Source organism: Podarcis vaucheri (genome assembly GCF_965113315.1).
Source record: "Podarcis vaucheri genome assembly, chromosome: 5".
In the NCBI taxonomy this organism is placed as follows: Eukaryota; Metazoa; Chordata; class Lepidosauria; order Squamata; family Lacertidae; genus Podarcis; species Podarcis vaucheri.
This window is the reverse complement of record NC_138763.1, coordinates 46,558,923-46,583,283: the sequence shown is the minus strand read 5'-3', so window position 1 is coordinate 46,583,283 and position 24,361 is coordinate 46,558,923. Positions and strand designations below refer to the sequence as shown.

The following is a 24,361-nucleotide window of genomic DNA, read 5'->3' as shown; positions in this document are numbered from 1 at the left end:
GGTCAGACAATGCAATCAAGCGTTCAGATTTCCACCCTCCTGCAAGTAGGAATATTTTACATTAAAATCATATAAGGTTTTCATTTTTAATGTAACAATCCCCCCCCCCCGCTTGTGATTAGGTACATGAATTTATGCCTAATGCACTGAGATGAAGGGACCCATAGATATTCTCACTTTGGTATATTGAGGCATAAAATTTTATGACCCACTCATGGTGTGTGTTTCAAATACACTACAATTCCACTGTTGTTAACAGCTTCAAGTCTTCCACTTATAGAATCAGAAAATGTAATAATTGAAGAGAGGGCAATCTGGGCTCAATTAGATCAAAATAACATTTACTACCATATAACCCTACTCTGAAGTGATTCTTGCCTAATTTGCAGAACTTTTAAAATAAAATAAACATTCCAACAAAATATCTTCCTGGAATACTCCTGCAGTCTAGGACAGAAGCCAAGTCAGTCATACTTTTTCATCATCACATAATCCTCCCTGAAGGCCATCTCTGTGGACAGTTAAGAGATGGAAAACAACTACCACCCAATGGCAATGACCCCTCTTGCCAGAGTGTAATGTACGGCAGAGATATAATGGGTGTTGAAGTAATTTCTGGAGTTTTTGTTTTATGTCCTGGAAAAAAAAACGCACAGCTGAACCATTGCACTATAAAAAGCCATGCAAATCTAAGTTATAGTATAAAACAAACAGCAAAACCAAGGTGATGCTGGTTTATTTTTATAGTAGGATCAATATGCATGAAGCTTTATGGTGTAAGAGAAAAAGTGCAGTCGCATGATCAAGTTTGGAAAGATTCAGGCCTTGGAAGATTCCCTTGTCTTCCAGAAAGGCAATATATGTCTTCAGTCATCAGGAACACATATCTAGCTTCCATCTGCCCTACCCAGCAGGGTAAGGGGTGATGGGATGTGTAGTCAAAATGCACATACAATACAGGCAAGTGGTTGCAGAGCTGTGGAGCAGCCCAAATTACAACATTTGGCATCAGAGTGCCCAACATGAAAGGCAAGCCAAGTTAGCTATAGTATAAAGTGAGTACTTAAAATTTATTAGAAATCATCATTATTATTTTAATATTTCCTCTGAAAGGTTTAAGCATACCCATCCCACTGTTATTCCCCCCTGAAAACCACCATCCTGGCTTTGGCCCAAGTAAACAAAGATACATGCTGTGTTATTCCTAAAGGAGACTCATTCTATTTTTGGATCTAGAGACATGGGCATCAGCATTAACATTCCCACCAACACCCACTACCCCAGTTAGAGTTAGCACCCTCCCTCAAAAGCCAGACATCTGACTTCATTTTCAAAGTGCCCATAAAGTGCTAAGATAGTTTCTAAAAGAGGAAACATCTCCTGCATCCTTTCACAGCAGAAGGGGCACTCCTCTATTTCACCCACAACAGGGTTCAAAGAAATCATGTAGCCTTTAGCAGAAGTTCGAGCTAAGACTCCAGCTGAAATTAAGTATCAAGGCTGCCTGTGGTCCCTGAAATGCTATCTACAGCTGCATTCCATTTTACTCTTAAAGATCCAAAAATTAAAAAGGTTTCCAGAACAATGAACAAAGTAGTCACATTCTGTACTGTCCAGGCATCCCTTGGAGCATCTACCAGGAGTATATGACAAAGCACTTTCCAAAACTAGCCTGTGGAATAGGGGACTGGTCATGGGATGATAGATAAAGACCTAAGAGCCTTCAAAGAACGGCAACATACTACAGCTTCCTTTAATTTCTAAAATGCAGCTCCCTCACACTAAAAAAAAAAACAATTCATGCATGATGCAGGGGCAAGTACAATATGGAGCCACAGCCAGTTACGGCTTCCTGACAAGTGTGCCTGTACAATGCGTGTATTTGTTGCATTTGCATTTTACATTTGGACAGGTGAATCAGAAGGCAGTGGGGAAGGAAGAACCCAAGGCAGAGAAAACAAGGCGGGGGAGGCCTCCCTTTTCCTCCCCATTCTTCAGGGGGTTTTTTGTGCTGATTTAATGTATGAAGTACAATTTGATTTTGCTATCCTGCCATTTTATTATATTGTTTAGCTTATTTAGTATACGGTTGTTAAATTTTACTAGTTTAAATTATTTTAGTGCTTTTGATTTGGGCTTTTTGATTACCCAACCTTGAATCATCCATTGATGAAGGGTGGGATAGAAACTGAAATAATAAACAAACAAATGGAAAGGAAAATCAATATGCCAGCTCAAGGGCTAGTGTACTTTTCCTGTTCTGGGGGCACGTCAGGTGAATGGGAAACCTTTGGGTCCTAACAGATCAAAGGCCTACCCTGATCTGCCCCCAAACTCCTACTTTATCACTTTATGACCAGAGTACTGATGATGGAGGGAAAGACAGAAAGATTTATGTAGCTGCAACAAGAAGTTCTCTATGGCAAGCATAGGCAAACTCAGCCCTCCAGATGTTTTGGGACTACAACTCCCATCATCCCTGACCACTAGTCCTGTTAGCTAGGGATGATGGGAGTTGTAGTCCCGAAACATCTGGAGGGCCGAGTTTGCCTATGCCTGCTCTATGAGCAGACTTTCTGCTCCACTTACAAAGAGGGAGATCACAAAAATGTATGGACTTGGGACATTAAAACATGTTAGGTATATGCTCAAAAATGTACCAACAATGACCTTGTCCATATATGCATGATTTTCTAAAATGTTTAGTATCATTATTTTGGGCTTTTTTGAACCAACTAAAAGTTCTTTTTACAGATCACGTGTTATTTTAGGTCTAGAGGAGAAAATTAAGGGTGTTAGATCTGAACAGCCCCCAACTGAACATTATGGTTTTATAACCTTCAATTAAGAAATTAAGATGCAGTTAGTGAATATAAAATATTATCAAAACCTGCACATTTTTTTTTAAAAGATGTGACAATTTGCATGCAAAATTTACAATGGCTTTAAAAGTGTGGAGAAATGAGGTAAAACTACACTTAAGATGTACAGAAGCACTTGTATCTCTGTGTAGGCAGACCTGTGTCTGGAGCACTTTTATGCTATGATACTTCATAAAAAGCTGTTGAAAGATTACCTGATTCACAACAAAGCTGTAGACATGATGTGCAGCTGGGAAAATATCCCTTACAGCAGAAAGGTCTGAAGCTTAATCCACTTCAGACCACTTTGCAGAACTGGTAGAGCTTGAGCTGGTTTTTCATATTCACAATGAGCCAGTGTGAAATAAATTTTACTACAGTTAATATTTAACTAGAAGTATACAGTTTATCTTAGTGCTTTAACAGCACCAAACCTTTCAGATGTGCTTCAATACCAATCTGAAATAATAATAAATGTTTGATGCTATGCTACATCTTTCTGCATAAGGGCCTCTTGTTTTTCATGGGGGCTTATGGCTATATTCAGCTACTGCTTAAACAGTACTATGTGGAAGAACACCTGACTGGACAAGCAACCCAAGCAGTTGCTTGGGGAGGCAATATTTTTAGGGGTGCCAATGAAGCAGCACACAATCCACAAGTGTTTATAGGATCTGTTACAGAAAATGCTGGGGCTCAGCTTTCAGGTTCCAGGCAGCAACAGAGTTGCGCTCCAGCAAGACTCTGCAAGGATCCTGGGTCTTGCTCCTTAGTCATGCCGTGCAACTTTATTGAGCAACAAAACAACATAAAATAGACCTAAATGGATGACCACATGCAATTCTATCTACATTAGCATTGCCTTTATTCATATGCAATACAATAAAAGACCAAGAAACACAGGTGTCACTCATGCATCACTCAATGCTACAGCAGAAGGTATTCTTGATTGCAAAATACAGAAATTTAAGTCTCAAATATGTGGTCTGAGTCCTAGCCTCAGATGTATGCTCAGCTTACATGGTTTGAACAGAAGAGAGGGAGAAAGAGAAACAGGAAACAGACAATACTTCCTTCATCCCTGAAGGTGAGGGGACGTGACCTAGTTGTACTTTATAAAATTACAGCTATGTGGTCCCTAACCCCTTAATTTACTAACTAGTATAGAAATGCACCGTTAGGTTTGTTGCCAAAAACTCCCACCATCAACAAACCCCAAGAACAGCATGAGAGGTGGCTGGAAAGAAAGGAGGAAAACCTGGGGTGCCATTTTCTGTTGAGGGAAGACCCTTACATCTAAAGCAGAAAAAAATGGACTTGCAACATGTTGTAGCGCATCCCAATTCCTGAACAGTCCTTCTGTTTAGGGCTCCACTAACGCAGAATAGGAACTGCTCAAAATAAGCTTCTTTTTAAAAAATCTAATGACACATAGCCCCTTTCCCCACTCTAGGATATAGTATGCGGCTTGAGCAGGCCCATTTCCTTTCTCCCCCAATCCCCTATTTCCCGCTCCTTCGTCTCAACTGCTTTCAACTATAGGCCAAAATGGATAAATTCAGTGTGTCTGCAAATCTTCTGGCTCCTCCCACAACCGCAAAAGCAATCTTTATAAACCAAGGTTAGTGAATCTGTGCCCCCCCCCCCGGGATATTCTTGGACTCTAAACCCCTGTCAGCCCCACCCCACCCCACCCATCATGGCCAACAGTCAGGGACCCAACAGTCCAAAAGATTCCCCACCCCTGCTCTAAATGAATAGGCATAACCATGTGAATTTAATCTGTGGTGTCACTTTATTTCATATGCCAACAGTAGTGACTCTTCTATATGATTATTATCTCCTGACAGATCTCTATGGAAAGAGCTTATTGCATATAGGTCATATTCATGGCCTTGACTTCTTTGTGCTCTGAGTCTTGACTGTGCTGAATCTCTTCTTTGTACTATGCACTGTTACAGTTCTGTCTCTCCCTCTCTCTTTAATTAAAGATTTTAATTTAGAAACAAAATAGAGAAGAAACTACCACAGAAAGCACTGAGAAGCCTAAGTGCTTCAAAATGCTTCCAAAACCCAGCAAGCCCAGGAGCATCACTCACTTTCCACTAACCTTGCTCAGAGATAGACTCACCACTGCTATGTGACCACTACATTTGTAGATCCTTGTCCAGAGACTGCAGAATGTTCTAGACAGCCAAGTTAATTGATGTTCAATCTTGGTAAAGTTTTTTTTTGGGGTGGGGGTGGGGATGCTCAACTCCAATCATCTTAGAAGATGGAACATAGGAAGCTACCTATACCATGTCAGACCATTGGTCCAACTAGCTCATTATTGTCTACACTCACTGGCAGCCATTTTCCAAGGCTGGAGACAGGGCTCTCTCCCAGCTCTACCTGTATATGCTGAGGACTGGACCGGGAACCTTCTACATGCAAAGCACTTGCTCTAACACTGAGCTACAGCCCTTCTCAAGGATGAAGGCAAAGCATGAACACAGTTCCCCAATACCAGGAATTATGCAATCATGTTTCTTCCATTTGGAAACATTGCAGGGGTCAGCAGACACAGATTGCAATAGCTGGGCCTCACCCCGGAAAAACTACCTTCACAACTGTGGTATCTCACCTGAAAGGGACATGTTAAACAACGAAGCAGAACCAGGGTTCGAAATTAGCAGGGCACCAGGCACATTTTGCGCCTAAAGATTCTCCATTTGCGAGCACCTCTGGGTGCCATTTTTTGCGCCTGGCTGACACTCAAGGATTACTGAAATGTAGAGTGGTACCTCCGGTTACAAACTTAATTCATTCTGGAGGTCTGTTCCTAACCTGAGGCGCGCTTTCGCTAATGGCGCCTCCCACTGCCGCGGTGCTGGCGTGCAACTTCCGCTCGCATCCTGGGACAAAGTTCGCAACCAGGAGACCTACTTCCAGGTTAGCAGAGCTTGTAACCCGAAGTGTTTGTAAGGAGAACGGTATGTAACACGAGGCTCCACTGTATGTGTATATGTTAAGGATAGAGAATAAGTTAAGGAGTTTAACTTATAAAGAGTGTTTTGAAAACCGAAGTATGATACCAATATTTTTATTGTAAACACCAAATTAAACATGTATTAAAAATGTGCTATTAACAATGTGTCACTTATGTGAATTGCGTATTAATTCATGCTTATCAAAATAATAAAGTGTTGCTGACCCCGCTCCTTCCAGTGACGACTAGACATTCTATTTTGGTGCCCACAACCCAGGTCCCAGAAGCCATTTGGCTCCTAGCTTTTTTATCCCAGCTTCAAACACTGAGCAGAACAGTTTCAGTTGCAACTTTTAAAATAACTGCTTAGTTGTCCAATAGTAAAAAAACTCAGTGGCCTAATTTGGATGATTGAGGCTTCATAAATCATCAGATTTTAACTGATCAATTTATATTTAACCAGAGTTCCTCAGATTTGGACACAATGGGCAAACAGATACTAAGATCTGAAGTGGTACACAAGTGAAGAAAGGGAGGGGGGCTAGAAAGAAATGCTCTGCACAGAGCATTATCAATAAAAAGACTGTTTGTTTGTTTGTTTGTTTGTTTGTTTGTTTGTTTTATATACTGCTCTTTATCCAAAGATCACAGGGCAGTTTACATTATAAAAACACATAAATACATAACGTAACAAACCAACAAACTATTTCACAGCAGGAGCACTTTAAAGCTAATGTTGATGGCCATACAGGATAGCCTGAATGCCATTACACTAAAGTTGCGAAAGCTACAACTTCAGCACTAACAAAACAAATTTAATGCATAACTGTACTGCTCAACATCTGCACTCCTCTTCCAGTTTAAAGAGGGACCACAGATTCCTGTGTATGAATGGGGACAGGTCTGTGACAATGGATTCTGGCATCAAGGCATTCATCAAGGCATTTTATTTTCTAACATGCACTAAACTGGCAGATATGTAGCTAACACAGCACAGGGAGCTTATTACATTTACACAACAGTTTCCAAACAGCTATATGCTATAAGTTCAAGTAGACAGAAAGGAGTAAGGAAACTGCTTTTGCTGCTCAGACTGGCCCTGTGAACCACAGACAGGAGCAAACAGTAAGCAACTAAGCAGCTAAGGACAAAGAGAAAAATCAAGTGAAACAAAGAAAAGGTAAGCAAACTGGTTTCAGAAACTGGATTGCCTCCTTTGAGGCTTCCTGCATCAGTAAAGAAACCCCAGAAGGTGCCCAAATTTCCTTTATGGAAATATACATGGGATTCGAAAGATTTCTAAAGACACGTAGCTATCTGTTGCTGACGTAATTCCAACAAGGCCAATTGGTTCAATTTCAACATTTCTTGGGAGGCTTAACATGCATATTCCCCAAACTAATGCCCTTAAATTGGCAGCCCACAGCTTTCCTCTTCTCCAATAGAACTATAACCATAACCAAATCTTAAGTTCTATTTGGAACTTTACATATAGCCTAAATTTATTCTGCCCGCTTCAAGTAAGCAGAGCAGTCAGTGGCAAAAGGTCATTGCGCTAGAGGTAGTTCTTGTCTCAATTCTTGAATAGAATTATGTAAGCCCAAATAAAAAAGATTTGGTTTTAAAAAATAAACTAGGTAGCTACAAACAAAACAGCTGTTTTTCACTTTTTAGAGTGCTTTTTGGAAAGTAAAACTAACAACACTCACCATCAAAAAAAGGAAAGAAAAGAGAAAACTTTAATGCTCACATACCTGCAATACCTCCAAACTTCATTTGCTACACTTACTTGCCTAAGAACATAAGCTAGGTGAGGTGTACAAGTAATCAGATGATGTTCCTGGAACAAATAGGTCCTGGACTAAGATGATTCAAATTTGGTAGAAGCCGGCTGCAGCCCACCAGGGAGCAGCTGGGTGACTTGCTACTTTTACTCATTCCAGGCTATGTATGTTGGTTAGTAGTAATAAAATTATGAGTACTTTAAAAATCCAGCACAGACACCACAAATTCAGAAACGGGTTTAAAAAGCATGTGCACTGTTAGTTCTGACAGTTTCTTATTAGAAGCTGTTGACTGTTTCTTGTTTACTCTAAACCAGAACTCAGCCAAAGCACAAACACAAAACCCAAGTAAGCTTTAAACCCCTAAAAGTCCTTAAAGCACACAAAAACCAAAAGTGAAAGCCATAAAATAGAGTAAAGTGGGGGGGACACGGACAAATTTTTTTGCTTCAGATAATAATAAAGTTTCTTCCCTTTATCTGCAGCATTATTCAATGTTAAGTAAAATAGATTTGTTTTTCCCCTGGCATAAACACAACAGAGGAAGACAAAAGATCGCACTGGATTTTACTTGAGTGGCTCACTTCACAAGGCAAGCAGAGCTGATTTTCTTTCTTCTTTTTTAAGCCAGCAAAATCTCACATTCTCCACCCTAGCTAGTCAAACAAACAAACAAACCAGAAACAAGTTACCTGCCGCAGGCCCAAAAGGAAAGGCATTCTGCATTCTCATAATCCACGCTAGGGGCTTAAACAAAGGAATTTCTAGAATCCCAGAATAATAATTTCCTCATCTGTAATGGACAGGCTGCATCCGCAATCCTGTTTAAACCAGGGCTTCCTTGGCTGGGAATGTTAAGTAAACAGGGTCCCAGGACATAGAATGCACTCACTCAGCCTCTCTCTCTCTCTCTCTCTCCCCTCCCTGTGACCAATCTCAAAAGCAGCAGAGCCTCCGTAGGCGTTTGCCAAGGGGGAAGTGACATCAGTAGCAGCACTGCAAGGGGGGGGAAGCTTCAGACAGCTGCTGATTAACAACTCAAAGAGGCCTACTGCATAGAAGAAAATGCACAGTAGTTAGCAAACAGAAAGCACTTACACCGGAAACCTAGTATTTACGAACTGCTATGTTTGTTAAATGCACTAAAAAAATTGTAAGATAAACTTTTAGTTATATTTAATTATATTAGAAAAGTATTAGTTGAACAAACAACAGGCCTTTCTTTCAAAACCATTCACTAAGTCCATGAAAGCTAACTGTTGTTGTTGTTGGCCTCTGTCTGTCCTGGAAGACAATGGAAGAGTGCGCCTTTGGGGGTGAAGTCAAACTGTTGGAAGGTTACAGAGCCTGCCGTGGTTGTAGAGACCGACAGGGGAGAGACATGTCTTGTTGCAGCTGGGCAACTAAAGGCGTCTGGTTGTGCTGATACAGGTGTGCTATGACGTTTCTTCTCTCTGCACTCCTCCCAGCAATCATTCCTCCTCTGCCCACTGCTGTGGATACACCTGGGGTCACACCTGCCTATTAGAGATAAGTATTCAGGTGTTCATTTACATATGTTCACATAAATTCAAGACCAAATTCAAACCAAATTTTCATCCTCTTCCAGTCTGAATTAAACTCTGGTTTTCTGTACAATTTGAGCAAAAGTGTCTTTAACTGTAGCTCCTGCACTGCACTGGCAAACTTCTTTGGAAACAGCAATTTTTAAACGCTGTTTGGAATATAGTAGGTTATCCTGCCATTTTAAAGGGGGAAATGTGTTTGTGTGTATTCATTCTTTGGTGATCACTCGTAGCTGAGTAAGATTGTCTTAGTGTCCATAGTGTGTGTGTGTGTGTGTGTGTGTGTGTGTGTGTGTGTAAAATTGATGGTAAGGTTGGCTATTGCATTCAGGTTTAGCAAAATGCATCCCATATGTATCTTCCATTTTAGAAATGTTCCATTTTAGAAACGGTCATTCATGTCTCAGTGACCTCAGTGTTCTGTGTGGGTCCAACTTTAATAATTTGTCTGGAAATCAGCTGGTACAGAATGCCTCTACAGTGGTACCTTGGGTTACATACGCTTCAGGTTACATACGCTTCAGGTTACAGACTCCACTAACCCAGAAATATTACCTCGGGTTAAGAACTTTGCTTCAGGATGAGAACAGAAATTGTGCTCCGGCGGCGCGGCGGCAGCAGGAGGCCCCATTAGCTAAAGTGGTGCTTCAGGTTAAGAACAGTTTCATGTTAAGAACAGACCTCTGGAACGAATTAAGTACTTAACCCGAGATACCACTGTATTTGTTTATGAGCTGTTGGAAACCATTTTGAAACATCTGCATTGACTGCCAGTTTGTTTCCAAGCCTAATGCAAAGTGCTGGTTATGACTCTCAAATCTCCACATTGCCCAAGCCTTGACTATCTTGGGACACACATTCTCTCTCTCTCCCCGACAACAGGCACCTCCACTGGATTCTCACATCTGCTGACAAGGCTCCACTCAGTTTCATAGGCTGCTCCTTTGAAATGCTCATTCAATACAGTAATAAACTTCTCAGCATTTGTGTATCTTCTCTTACTCTTTTTGAAAGGTAATTTGGAATGTCCTAAATACCTTCCCCATACAAAGGAGAGGTAAAGGGAATCCCAAAGTTGCTGTCCAGAAGCATAAACAGATTGTTCAAAAGGAGATTCTACACCTAGGCCTTGGAGCTCTTCTCAGTTTTCATGCCAGTGGTAGCTAGTTTCTCAAAAACTGTTTGTCTTCTTGTAAGCAATGGAGTACAGCGGTACAGCAAGTTCCAAAGTAATAGAGATGATATGAAAGAAAGTGATCTAAATTTAACTTTTGCTATACCTCTGCTTTAAAAGTTCAGCAATCTTTTTTGTGCTTCTCTTAAATCAGCAGCTGTTCTCGCCTGTCACATGTCAGCCTAGAAGCCTCACCACTCCCCCATGTCGGGACACATTGCATACCTATTTACCAGACTGGGAAGTTTCCCCTTCTTTCTGTTTGTTTGTTTGTCTATTGCAGATCTCTTTAAAAATCAATAGTTCTACAACGTTGCAAAAAATGTTGCGTAAGAACTGCAATAAGTTCATCCACCATTAAAAAAAAAAAAAAGTGGTCTCCTGAAAGTTACTGGAAATTCAGTTGCACAGCTTAGTCAATACTGAAAAGTGGAAGAAAACTTATTCCAAAGCACATCCCAGTGCAGATGGTTTAAGGGCCACAGGCTCCCTCCTCTCACAAATCTCTTCCTCCACTCTGTGCCCCCCAATTTCTGACCCTTCCTCTTCATTCTCTTTTATTTCTCTGCATCTTCCCCCCCCCAAAAAAAAAACAACATTATCTCTATGCCTGCCTGCTGAGTACAGAGGCCACAGTAACAAAGCTTTCCTTCTTTTACCACTTCACATACAAAGACATATGAGGATAGAAAGGTATTTTGTACTGGGTAAAATCATTGCTCCATCTAGCTTTGTATGATCTGGGGTTCCCAACCTTTTTAGGCCTGCAGGCAGATTTGGAAATCTTAGAAATTGCCATGGGCACCACAAATGCACCCATTTCACAGGAGAAACACGATGCTCAAAATCCACATCAAAAGCAGGGGAAAGACCTACATACACCCCAAAACAAACTAAACACAAAACAAAAAGAAAGGGCAACGCCCCCTGCCAATCAAACATCCCCTCAAAACCAACAACAACGTCCTGAGAAACAACCTCAGCTAACTTTGTTTTAATTGGAAAGGGGAGGGAGTCTTGGCAGGTGCAAAGAAGGTGCATGAAAAGCTCAGGTATGGAAGAATCTAGCACTGACTATAAACTTAAAACACATTTTGTTAAGTATTTCTGTATGAAGGAGGCAGAAGGCATAATGCTACATAACTGGACTGTCAGCAATAGATGTTTTGCTCAAAGTACCAGGACAAGACAAATATACAAAATGCACAGTATACACGTACCATCCCTGCCTTTTCTTGTTGAGCTACAGTCATCCTTTATGGTTAGCCATGAAAGAGGCTACATTCCTTTATATTAGGAACTTGTGTGCAATTCATGGCCTCATTAGAATCCCAGCACAGAGCAAGAATGTGCACAGACAGAGAACAGTGGGCAGCCAGGTAGATATGTTGCTGCTGAAAGCAATCACTCTGGGCAGTAATGAGATAGAAACAGGAAAGCATAGCTTTAATAATTCCTAGCTCTTCCAAAATGGTTACAAGTGGTACCTCGGGTTAAGTACTTAATTCGTTCCGGAGATCTGTTCTTCACCTGAAACTGTTCTTAACCTGAAGCACCACTTTAGCTAATGGAGCCTCCTGCTGCCGCCGTGCCACCGGAGCACAATTTCTGTTCTCATCCTGAAGCAAAGTTCTTAACCCGAGGTACTATTTCTGGGTTAGTGGAGTCTGTAACCTGAAGCGTCTGTAACCTGAAGCATATGTAACCTGAGGTACCACTGTACTTGCCAATTGCAGCTCTAACATCACTCATTGGCTAAAACACTGTAAGGTGGCGACTACGAACCAGGTTTGCTCATTTCACAAAAACGGTGGGGGGTGTGTGTTCACATTTTGGCTTATTTGGTTTGATCCACAGCACGTAAGAACTTTTAAAGCTTTTTTTTTTTAATGGCAGCTAAGAGTCTAGAACCCCTAATGGCTTTGCCCCCACCCCAAAGAAACACCACCCAACCCTTTCTGCCCACCTGGCAGCAGCTCTGGGCCCAGTGCCACTTCACTGTTGCTTTGTGGTGCTGGTGGGGTTTTTTTGTTTGCCAAAGTGATCCTTTTTTGAACTCCAATGAGAAACCCAGTTGCCTCAGCCTTATCTGTTCAGAGCCTTTCTAATGACACTCACAGCAACAACAAAAAATGGGGAGAGGGAGAAACAGTTATTGCACAATGGGGCATGATTTTTATTCTCCCTTGCATCTTCACGATGAAAATTCCCATAGTGTTTGAAATGCACCCATGGTAAGGGAACGCAGGATCAGGACAATGTACATAAGAGAGAGAGATAAAGGCTAGAGCTTGCTTACAATAAAAGGCAAAGGTCAAAGTGAATACTGCCGGCTTGCCTTTGGGCAGAATACCACAAGCACATTTTTTCTCATTTCTCTCAGATCATATCCCCCCCCCCCCGACTTTTCTTCTTCTTTTTCCTGTCTGAAGGAAAAGCAGAAAAAATGCTGAACATAGAAGAATGAGGATCGGAGTGGTTGGAGCAAGGAAGCAAACACAGACTAACATCATTTGCTGTGTTCCAAGTTGTATATTTCCATGCCCAGCCACTGTCACCTCTTTGTTGGCAGCTGTTTGTGCCTCCAATAAGCCGCTAGGGATCAGTGACAGGAGATTCACTGCTTGTTCCTCTGACTTGTTCTTGAAAGAGTAGATGCATATTGGAATTGAGAATATAATGCTGGTATGAGCGCGCACACACACACACACACACACACACACACACAAAAGCACTCCAAAACGAAGGTAGTTTTTTAAAACTTTAAGCATAATATGTTAGAATGCATGACCAGAAAGCATGAGAGTTTTGTTTGCAACTTAGTGCTAGATCTGAGTTGGGTTGGGTGCAAGGGGGAAATTTAGGTAGATTAACTTTGCTGCAACCTGAGGGATGTTCTGATTAGAAGATTTTAAGGTGGAAATGCAAACTGGCACTACTGCAGGCCTGCAGAAGGGTTAACATAGGATTTGGGCTTCATTGCAGGGTTTTGGTAAACTGCTCTCTGCCACAGCTGCCAATTTTTACGAAGTTTAAAAAAGAAGAAAATACATGTTTTCACATGAAATAAGAACTGAATTAGAAAGAACAGGAATTCCCATCTTCAGTACAGTGGTGCCCCGCAAGACGAATGCCTCGCAATACAAAAAACTCGCTAGACGAAAGTTTTTTCCGTTCGCGATTTGCCTCGCAAGACGAATTTCCCCTATGGGCTTGCTTCGCAAGACGAAAACGTCTCACGACTTTTTTTCTTTGACTAAAAACAAAGACATGTTTTGTTTATAAAGTTAATTTATTTTCCCTTAAATTTTTGAACTGCTCTTTACAGTATGTGTGACTTTAAAGAGCAGTTAATAAACTGTTGTTGTACCAAATTTGGCTTTGTTTGGACTTTTTTTGACCATAGGAACGCATTAATTGATTTTCAATGCATTCCTATGGGATTTCGTGCTTCGCAAGACGAAAAATTCGCTAGACGACAAAAATTGCGGAACGAATTAATTTCGTCTTGCGGGGCACCACTGTACTACATTTTTTTGGAAAGCGGGCAAGTAAAGAGTGGGCTGTGAAGTTACAAGTACAGTGGTACCTCAGGTTACATACGCTTCAGGTTGCATACTCTGCTAACCCAGAAGCAGTGCTTCAGGTTAAGAACTTTGCTTCAGGTTGAGAACAGAAATTGTGCTCCGGCAGCGCGGCAGCAGCAGGAGGCCCCATTTGCTAAAGTGGTGCTTCAGGTTAAGAACTGTTTCAGGGTAAGTACGGACCTCCGGAACGAATTAAGTACTTAACCCGAGGTACCACTGTATACTAATATTCTGTTGTCTTCTATGGGCTGCTCTAACTACTGCAGTGGAGGAAAGTAGCTTCTATAAGCCAGTGTGGTGTAGTGGTTAAGAGCGGTAGTCTCATAATCTGGGGAACCGGGTTCACGTCTCCGCTCTTCCACATGCAGCTGCTGGGTGACCTTGGGCCAGTCACACTTCTGTGAAGTCTCTCAGCCCCACTCACCTCACAGAGTGTTTGTTGTGGGGGAGGAAGGGAAAGGAGAATGTTAGCCGCTTTGAGACTCCTTAAAGGGAGTGAAAGGCGGGATATCAAATCCAAACTCTTCTTCTTCTTCTTCTATAAGCAGGAGTGGCTAGCTTGTGTCCCGCCATTTCTGCTGGACTCCAACTCCCATCAGGTCCAGTCAACAAGCTAGCCACCCCAGTTCTATAGGAATCAAAAAGCTCCATCTTGTGATTCTAGCCTATTTGCTTTTTCTTTCTGAGTACATAATACATACATGATATCACTACTTCCTTGACATGCTAGTCATAGCTGGGACTTCCGTTACTAGCTTTCACAATGGGAGCAACTAAACAACTGGGCAGAATATGAGGAGCACATTTTCTCTCACATCACATTTTCTCTCAGATACACTAAGCATAGAGAGTAGCTCTTCCCTTTTAAATAAAAGATTGGGCTCTGGGCCAGATTGTTTCCAATAGGTGCTGGCATAGCATGGCCAGAACCAAAAGGAAACACTGCCATTGTGTTGTTAAGTTAAATTTAATACTAGGCATGTGGGGCCTAGGACAGAAGTGCACAGGAAGGTGAGATTCAGCTCTTCCCTCCCCAGGTTCCAATGAAAAATCACCCTCTTGTCACTATTAGGAAAAAAAGCTGCCAAGATCAAGAGAAAATATAGAAACAGGATTTTTTTGTGAAAGAGAAATAAGTGGAACACACTTCAACAAAAAAATAAGATTGGCTATTGTCCTCTTATGTCGTCTTCTTCTTATTTGGCGATCACTCATAGTCGAGTAAAATTGTCTTCCATAAACATGGCTTTAACAATGAGTCTGTAAGTGACTATGGAGGTCAATTCTGGATCCACACTTCCTTCCACAGTGGGGACATTGGTTTCTGGGCGGGAGTTGATCACGGTGTGGATTTGCCAAGCGTGCCTTCCTCTTAGCACGTTTCTCCCTTGTGTTCTGAGTTCGAGTGTCTTCAAAGCTGTAAAGGCTGTTCTCCAATTCCTCTTATGTTTCTCTAGTAAACAAGAGCTGAACTGAAAGGGGGGGGGCAAATTTAGCAAATGTTTTTGCAGCCCTCAAAAACTGCCCTCTACTTTTGAGAGAGGTTTTTTAAGCATGTGAGACTGAGGTACTGTATTACTTCCTATTCTAGAGTGAAAGGAAAGGAAGTATTCACACATAGACACACATTGTGATGTACATCCGTTACCCCCGAGGATGTGGACAGGCTGCTTGGACGCGTGAAACCAACCACCTGTCTCCTTGATCCTTGCCCATCCTGGCTAATAAAAGCAAGCCGGGAAGGGCTGGGCGATGGGCTCTGCGGGGTGGTGAATGCTTCCCTCTGTGAGGGAACATTCCCAGATCCGCTGAAAGAGGCGGTCATTAAACCGCTTCTTAAAAAACCATCTTTAGACCCGGCCAGTATGGCCAACTATCGCCCAGTCTCAAATCTTCCATTCTTGGGCAAGGTGATTGAGCGTGTGGTTGCTGAACAACTCCAGGCACGCCTGGAGGATGCGGACCATTTGGATCCCTTCCAATCAGGGTTCAGGCCTCATCATGGGACTGAAACTGCCTTGGTCGCACTGGTTGATGATCTCCGGCGAGCTAGGGACAAAGGTGAGAGTTGTTTCCTAGTTCTGCTGGATCTCTCAGCGGCCTTTGATACAATCGACCATAACATCCTTCTGGACCGTCTAGAGGGGTTGGGAGCTGGGGGCACTGTTATACAGTGGTTTCGCTCCTTCCTCCTGGGCCGTGTTCAGAAAGTGGTGGTGGGGGATGAGTGTTCAGACCCCTGGGCCCTCACTTGTGGGGTGCCTCAGGGTTCCGTCCTCTCCCCCATGCTTTTTAACATCTATATGAAGCCGCTGGGAGAGATCATCAGGGGGTTTGGACTGGGTGTCCATCAATATGCAGATGATACCCAGCTCTACCTTTCTTTCAAATCAGAACCAGTGAAGGCGGTGAAGGTCCTGTGTGAGTGCCTGGAGGCGGTTGGAGGATGGATGGCGGCTAATGGATTGAAGTTGAATCCTGACAAGACAGAAGTACTGTTTTTGGGGGACAGGAGGCGGGCTGGTGTGGAGGACTCCCTGGTCCTGAATAGGGTAACTGTGCCCCTGAAGGACCAGGTGCGTAGCCTGGGAGTCATTTTGGACTCACAGCTGTCCATGGAGGCGCAGGTCAATTCTGTATCCAGGGCAGCTGTCTACCAACTCCACCTGGTACGCAGGCTGAGACCCTACCTGCCCGCGGACTGTCTGGCCAGAGTGGTGCATGCTCTAGTTATCTCCCGCTTGGACTACTGCAATGCGCTCTACGTGGGGCTACCTTTGAAGGTGACTCGGAAACTACAGCTAATCCAGAATGCGGCAGCTAGACTGGTGACTGGGGGCGGCCGCCGAGACCACATAACACCGGTCTTGAAAGACCTACATTGGCTCCCAGTACGTTTCCGAGCACAATTCAAAGTGCTGGTGTTGACCTTTAAAGCCCTAAACGGCTTCGGCCCAGTATACCTGAAGGAGCGTCTCCACCCCCATCGTTCTGCCCGGACACTGAGGTCCAGCGCCGAGGGCCTTCTGGCGGTTCCCTCATTACGAGAAGCGAAGCTACAGGGAACCAAGCAGAGGGCCTTTTCGGTGGTGGCGCCCGCCCTGTGGAATGCCCTCCCATTGGATGTCAAGGTGATGGACAACTGACATTCAGAAGACATCTTAAGGCGGCCCTATTCAGGGAAGCTTTTAATGTATGATATTTTAGTGTTTTTTGGTTTCTGTGGAAGCCGCCCAGAGTGGCTGGGGAAACCCAGCCAGATGGGCGGGGTACAAATAATAAATTATTATTATTATTATTATTATTATTATTACATACGTAAGAATTCACATGCAGGCATATCTAAATGCACATCTCTTTTTTTTAAAAAAAAGATATTTATTAAAAGTTTTTAAGATATAACAAGTAAAAGAAAAAATAAACATACAAAATAAAAAACAGTTAAAAACACACATTAATTTTCAATAACATATCTTCCATACACTTATTTCCTCGGACCTCCTCATACCTCCCTTCTTTGTATTCCAGTTCGATTTGTTAGTTCAGCAAATCCTTACCATTAAACTTTTACCCATGTGTAAAAAAAAAAAACATATCTCTTAAAGCATTACAGCTGTAAACCGCTTAGTTTCTATCCAACATCCTTCTAACATTCATTAATTTTACAATGTTTCTGTAAATAGTCTTTGAATTTCTTCCAGTCTTCTTTCACCGACTCTTCTCCCTGGTCTCGGATTCTGCCAGTCATTTCTGCCAATTCCATGTAGTCAATCACCTTCATCTGCCATTCTTCCAGGGTGGGTAGATCTTGTGTCTTCCAATACTTTGCAATAAGTATTCTTGCTGCTGTTGTTGCATACATAAAAAAAGTTCTGTCCTTCTTTGGCACCAATTGGCCGACAATGCCCAGGAGAAAGGCACCTGGTTTCTTCAGGAAGGTATATTTAAATACCTTTTTCAGTTCATTATATATCTAAATGCACATCTCTGCCAACCACCCATTCAGGTTTGACTGACACTAGAGTGAGAGCAATGATTTATTTACCTCCAAGGATACTACAGGCAATTTGTTTTATGATGTTATCCCATTCACTATGTGATCTTCAACTGGCTGGGATCACATAATAAAGTTGTTTTTTTTAATGTACCCAATAACAGGTGATTGGGACAGTAAATTTATAAGCAATTTATAAGCAAAGTTCTTAATGCAGGTTGTGAACTTTTTCAGCCTTAGGGCAGCATTTCCTAACTGGCAACCCTCTCAGGTGGTGGGGCCGTTGGCAAAACTGGGCAGAACAATGTATGTGACATGTCCCAACGTCAATGCTCTACCAGGTTCAAATTTACAAAAATAACTTCTATTTGCTTAACTATAGGTAACTTACTAGATAGCTATTAATCACTGAAGTTCCAAAGTCCCTCACCTGAACAGAGTGCAACAGAAGGCATATTAGCTGTGAAGAGAGACAATGTTCTGGGTATTCATATTCAGCTAATTACATGTCCAAGATGCATGGCAAAGATTTTGCAAGAGTGGTATCAGCAAGTGTATTCCTCAGCTGTGAGGAAATTAAAAGGTAGCAAGTCATGGATGGTTTCCAATATTTTGCATCTGAGAGTGTGAAGAAGTGATAGTCTGATATAGTCCAGACCACTACTTTTTATCAGCCAGCTGTCCCAAGAGAGAACAGTAACACCCTTTGATCCACTGCCGTGCAATCATTAAGCTTTTAAATAAATGGATAAAATGCCAACATTATCATCACCAGTAAAATGCCCTTCTGAAGATCAGGGCCATGCATATATACAGGCAATCTTGCCTACTTTGTTTTTACAATATCCAAGGCAAGAAGCCAACAGCTGCTTTCATCAGGAAAAACTCATTCACCCTCATATTAATCACTGTGTACATAGATAGCAAAACATATTTTAACAATTAAAACCACATTAACTAACATCTGTACACTTTAAACTATTTTACTTGTCATCTTTCACAGACATCATACTACAACTATGACTCCAAACTAGCAAAAATGATAGCAAAAAGCTATCATTCATTCCTTTCACTATTATTCCACTAATTCTCTTCCTCATAAACCTTCATTCTTAAGAGACATACATATCACATTTTCAACTTAGCAATTCAACATTTGCAGTACAAACTGGCATCTAGTATTCAAGCACCCCTCAGTTCTTCCCAGAGGTGCCAACTTGAATAAAATATTTGGGGGGGTAGGTAAGCCCTGTCCTGCATAATTAATCACATGATGCAGTGCACACACTCTATTTGAATGGCAATGCCCATCAACTTTGGGGGCCCCCAGCCCCCTCAAATATTTTAGGAGGGGGATGAAGCCCCCAAAGCCCCTAGGAGTTGGCTCCTATGGTTCTCCCCATCATTTCCTCTGTATTTATTTTATAAAAAATATTCATAAAATATACCACTATTCATTTTTTTAAAAGGAGTGGTTTACAACAGTCATACATAAAACCATATAAAATTATAACATCAGAGATCAAGTAATAATTATGGAAAGATGTATTCTTAATTTCCTGCATAAGCCAGATAGAAAAGTTTTCAGCAGGTGTTTAAAGGTTGAAACAAAAGGTGCTTTCTGAATTTCTACCGGCAGAGTATTTTGCAGGAATTCCATAGTAAACTCAATTATCCTAATATGGATCCTTATGTAAATAAAATGCAACCACACCCACAAAAGAGAGTCATCAGCATGCTCAAAGAAACACCAAGATTTTTCAGGAAGAGTTATATAAGCAAATATCCGAAGCAAATATTCACATAGTGCACAAGCATTGTAAGTGTACCCATCAGAAGGTTTTGTACCATGTAATGTAAGTGATGGAGGCTATATTTTGCTTTCACCACAACCACATCCCAAAGCACAGCAACTTACTTCTCTCCATAAGAGTGAAAGGCATACATTCACTGCTCTAAGTGAAAGAAGAGAAGTACACCCAGACAACAACAATTGTCATAGTGGCTAAACTGGCTCTTTCTTCCCAACAATACCAGTCAATAAACAACAAGCTTGCTCCATTCTTCATAGCTCATCTCAAATTCCATTTCCTGTTCATGACTGACAGAACATTGGCAAGTGACTTCTTTGAATATAGATTTCTGAAAGTATCTAATTGGTTAGATTGCATAAACTACTGCAGTTCATCTTCATCGCATTAAAACCACATATAGTCACTACAAAGTTCAAGTATTTCTACTACCGGACAGGAAGAGGGAATGAGAAGAAGCAATCAAACATTATTCCTTACAAGAAGAGAGATGCTTTGAGAACTACATGCCAATTTCACAGACAGAAGTTGATCACATTCAGAAGCGTCCAGGTTCTTTTCAATGACCAAAAGAGCAGTAATATTTACACAACATACGTTTCACATCTATATGCCAGTGTTTCCCAACCTTTTTTGGGCAAAGGCACACTTGTTTCATGAAAAAAATCTCGAGGCACACCACCATGCCAGATGGGGAAAGGTCACTTTTTACTTATGTAAAAAAAAATAAAAAAATAGTAACAGCATAGAAGGTAATGGTTAGGCTAGCATCCCTCTTCCAAATATGCTAGGTTTTTATTTGCAGGGACTGTTCTACATGGGAAAGCATTCAGCACTGTCATTCTCCCATCTGCCATCTGAATTGGTACTATTCTGGGTCAACTTACTCTGCTGCATGTGTAGATGAAAATGGCACCAAGTGTGGGGGAGGGGGCAGAACAGGTTTCAGATACAGGATATTAAGCATACACGTACTTCAGATTGAACTGGTTGCTTGCTTTGCAAGTTTTCATTTCCCAAATGACTGCCTTGGCAAGCGCAATACCTACCAGGCTCAACGCTGGTCTCGCGCTGCCGCTTCCCGCGCTCTCAAGGACCCGGGAGGAGGAAGGCGTGAAGGGAATCCCGAAGGCGTGAAAACCTCGCGCATGCGCAGGCCTTCCGCCTGCGACAGCCCAGTAGGCCGGCCGAAGCGAGCGGCAATGGGATGTGGGAGCTCGCTCGCTCGCCGCCCCGCGCGTGCCTATGTGGGGCACGTTACAGCCCCGTGACGTCAGCGCCACGCAGGCAGCCAGCCAGGCAGACGGCGAGAGCCCCGCGCTGGGCGGCCTCTCGTTGCCGCCGCCGCCCCGCCTCTCGCCGCCCGACTCGCCCGCCTCCCTCCCACGGCACACCAGGCAACGTCTCGCGGCACACTAGTGTGCCGCGGAACACCGGTTGGGAAACACTGCTATATGCAATATAACTCTCCAAGTGTTCTGACAGATCACAGCTGTGAACAACTCAGTTTTTTGGTATCTAAGATTCAGCCAACAAGTAGTACCTTCAAGAAGTGAAACCAAACCATGCGCATCTCATAGCTCAGCAGGATGGAAGTTACCTGAAAAATTTAGACCCGCCCTTTCATTTCACAACATCAGATCTGCCAAGAGGGAGGAATGACAAAGAACAGTCAGATGTCATTTGATCCTCCCATATAAGAGAACTCTGTGTCCATGTTTACAATTTCATTTCAGATTCCCCGCATAACTAGCCAGGAGTGAGAAACATGGCCAGAAGTACCCTCTGCCACTTTCTTCCGGTAAAGAATAGGAGCGGGTTCAGACTGCAACAGAGAGGCAAATATGATTCTATATACCACATTTTTCCATGTATAAGACTAGGTTTTTCTCCTAAAAAATAATGTCAAAAATTAGGGGGCGTCTTACACATGGGGCCATCTCTCCCCATTTTCTTAAATCTGAGTCCCCCAAAATAGGGGGCGTCTTATGCATGGGAGCATCTTATAGACGGAAAAATACGGGTACTTGGCAGATATAATTAAATCAGAGATCATTTGTTATAGGTATCCCAGGATGCTATTGAGCAGCATAAAGATTAGATACTTCACAAGTGAGGGCATGTAGTGGAATAAGAGTAGGGATTGTTCAGCACTTTAATAATCACAGCAAGTACAAAGGAGATGTCATTCCCAACTGTGAGCTGCAAGGATTACTCAATCTGTTAACAAAATGTTAAGCAACTTGCAATGCACATGCATAGTTTGTATTTCCTTTACCTTGGGAAAAAGCATGGGGCAGCATGACATCCTCTCCTTGCTCTTTTCCTACCCTGCACAATGTAAATAGGAGAGGCCATCAAGGCACACAGAGACAGTTATCTCTGCATGTGTTTTACTGCCTTTCTTCCGAGACTTTCTTTTTACTACTGTACCTTTAAGAATGCAGTGTCAGTTTCACCATGTCTTCTATTAACACCCTATGCATTTTGGTCACCTCTTTGGTAGCTGGTTATTAAAAATGAGAGGTTAAGGTAGTCAAATCAGCTTTCTATTAAGACACCACTGGAGAACCTGCAGCCCTCCAAGTGGTTGTGGACTACAACTTCCATCATCCCTGACCACTGGCCATGCTGGCTAGGGCAGATGGGAGTTGGCAGTCCAAGACCTGGAGAGCCATAGGTTTCCCAGTGCTGTTTTAGGAAGAAAACTTGTTCTTAATAGAAAGCAGCAAAATTAGGGTTGCCATACTTCAAAAAGTGAAAATCTGGACAGAGAAGTTGTTGACACTGCCGACATGGGCTGCCATACACCTGGAATTTCCCATACATTTAGGTGTACTGCTTGTGGCTGCAGTATTCCAGATATGTCTGGAAAATTATGGAGATATGGCAACCCTAGTCAAAATGAACAGCAAATAGTCAAAATGCTTCCCCTCTCCCCTGTCCCAACCTGTTTAGCTATCGCAATTTGTCCTGGGCCTTAAAAATGTCCAGAATGAAGATAAAAACAGCTTGATGAGGTTGTGCCAGTCCAACATAAATACAAATATAACACTATCAGTTTAAGTAAACTTGCTCTCATTCCATGGCCTAATTTAACCTGTTGGTTTAAAGTCTCTTTCTCTTTTATAATTGTAGAACTTGATGAGCTAAGAAATTTATCTTTCTGATGGGCCTTCAGGATCAAGTTACACATGAGCTGCTGTGAGGAAAAAGATTTTTCACTCTTGATTTTATTACTACTTTATGCAAGACATACCACATGCTGTCCAATCCCTGCCCATACAAATTAGATCTTAAAAGCACTGTGGGATGCTTATTTTTGTTTACAGTAGAGCACTGTGTCCCTGGGACCCTTCCAGACATGTAAAAGTTCTCTCTCTATAAAATTCTGCTTGCTACACTGAAGTATATAGAGCATATCTGCTAAGGGGTGTCTACACCACAAAATCAATCTACTGTACCTTCAAATCTGTTTAAATTGTCATGACTGCTAGCCAAAGAATCCTGAGAACTTTAGTTCTGTGAAGACGATAGGAGTCTTTAGCAAAGAAATCCCACACCAACTTTAGGTTTTACTGTTTCTCAGTCTAGAAATACTCAGAAGCAAACTTTTCACAATTCAGTGTGCCTTCAAGTGACCTCTATTTCATCCAGATCAAGACTGTTTAAGCAAGGCAAAGTACAAGGCCAGTTGACCTGTACTCTGTACTTTGTACATCTGGGTCTTGCTTCAACCCACAGTTAAGCTCATGTCTTGGGAAAATCAAACTGAAACAGCTGTTGCAATATGAAAAACTGAAAAACACTCATTTATCTTGCATATTAGTAAAATGAAACAGAACAGATTTCTTAACACTAGAGCTTGAACAGCCTTATTCCAAACTGAAATTCCCTCAGCCAGGAAGTCTAGAAAACTCTATTTCTACAGTCCATAAGGTTGTATGTACAGAATCTTGCAAATTACTTTGTTTTACATCCCACCTTTCAATATGTCCTCAAATTATTTCCCACAGATCCCTGACCTTCTACAACATACCAACTTCCCTTCTACAATATAACAAATCCAAATATTTTCCCTAATCCCAGACCAAATTGTAAATTCTGAACAAGCCCCAAATTGTACAAGCAGAATGAATAATCCAAATTAAGCAAATCTGTCCAGAGTTTGAGACTGTGAGGCACAGAATTACAGAAGTCCTGATCTCAGCAGCCCTACAGCAACAACAACCAGTAGTACTAGCATTTATGGTAATCTCAATCTGTGATCAAAGAGAATAAAGCACTGAGACACTACGGACTAAACATAAAAACACTTTAGTCACACTCCAGAACAGCAGAATATTAATACAGACCTGTAGTAGTAAACATTATGGATGATTTCAAATCCACTGTTCACATGAATCAAGTATTTTGTAATGCTGCTATAAAATCATGAGAGATACCCCATTACTCCAGAATGGGAGACTATATAAAAATAAATCGAGCATTTTCCAATAAATATAATTCAGCAAATACATATGGTGAAAGAGATACACAATGTGGTGATATCTATTACTCCAGGACCCATATACATTATACCATCTCAGCATTATTATTTTTTATGTCAGTTGA

The 24,361-nt window shown here is 41.9% G+C and overlaps 1 protein-coding gene across 4 annotated transcripts in view; it reads right to left on the bottom strand.

The window, feature by feature from the left end:
- The window catches only part of WBP1L (WW domain binding protein 1 like), a 49,450-nt gene that overhangs the window by 16,012 nt on the left and 9,077 nt on the right, over positions 1–24,361 (bottom strand). Inside the window, exon 1 of one of the 4 annotated variants that reach the window (XM_082224856.1) lies at positions 21,291–21,338. The exons of 2 other annotated variants lie outside the window; for them this stretch is intronic. In XM_082224856.1, the coding sequence (XP_082080982.1) occupies positions 21,291–21,320 (30 nt within the window). In that variant the 5' untranslated portion in view covers positions 21,321–21,338. Of the gene's footprint in view, positions 1–8,308; positions 8,537–21,290; positions 21,339–24,361 lie in introns of those variants that run through there. One more of the 4 variants, XM_082224857.1, reaches the window with a different exon arrangement.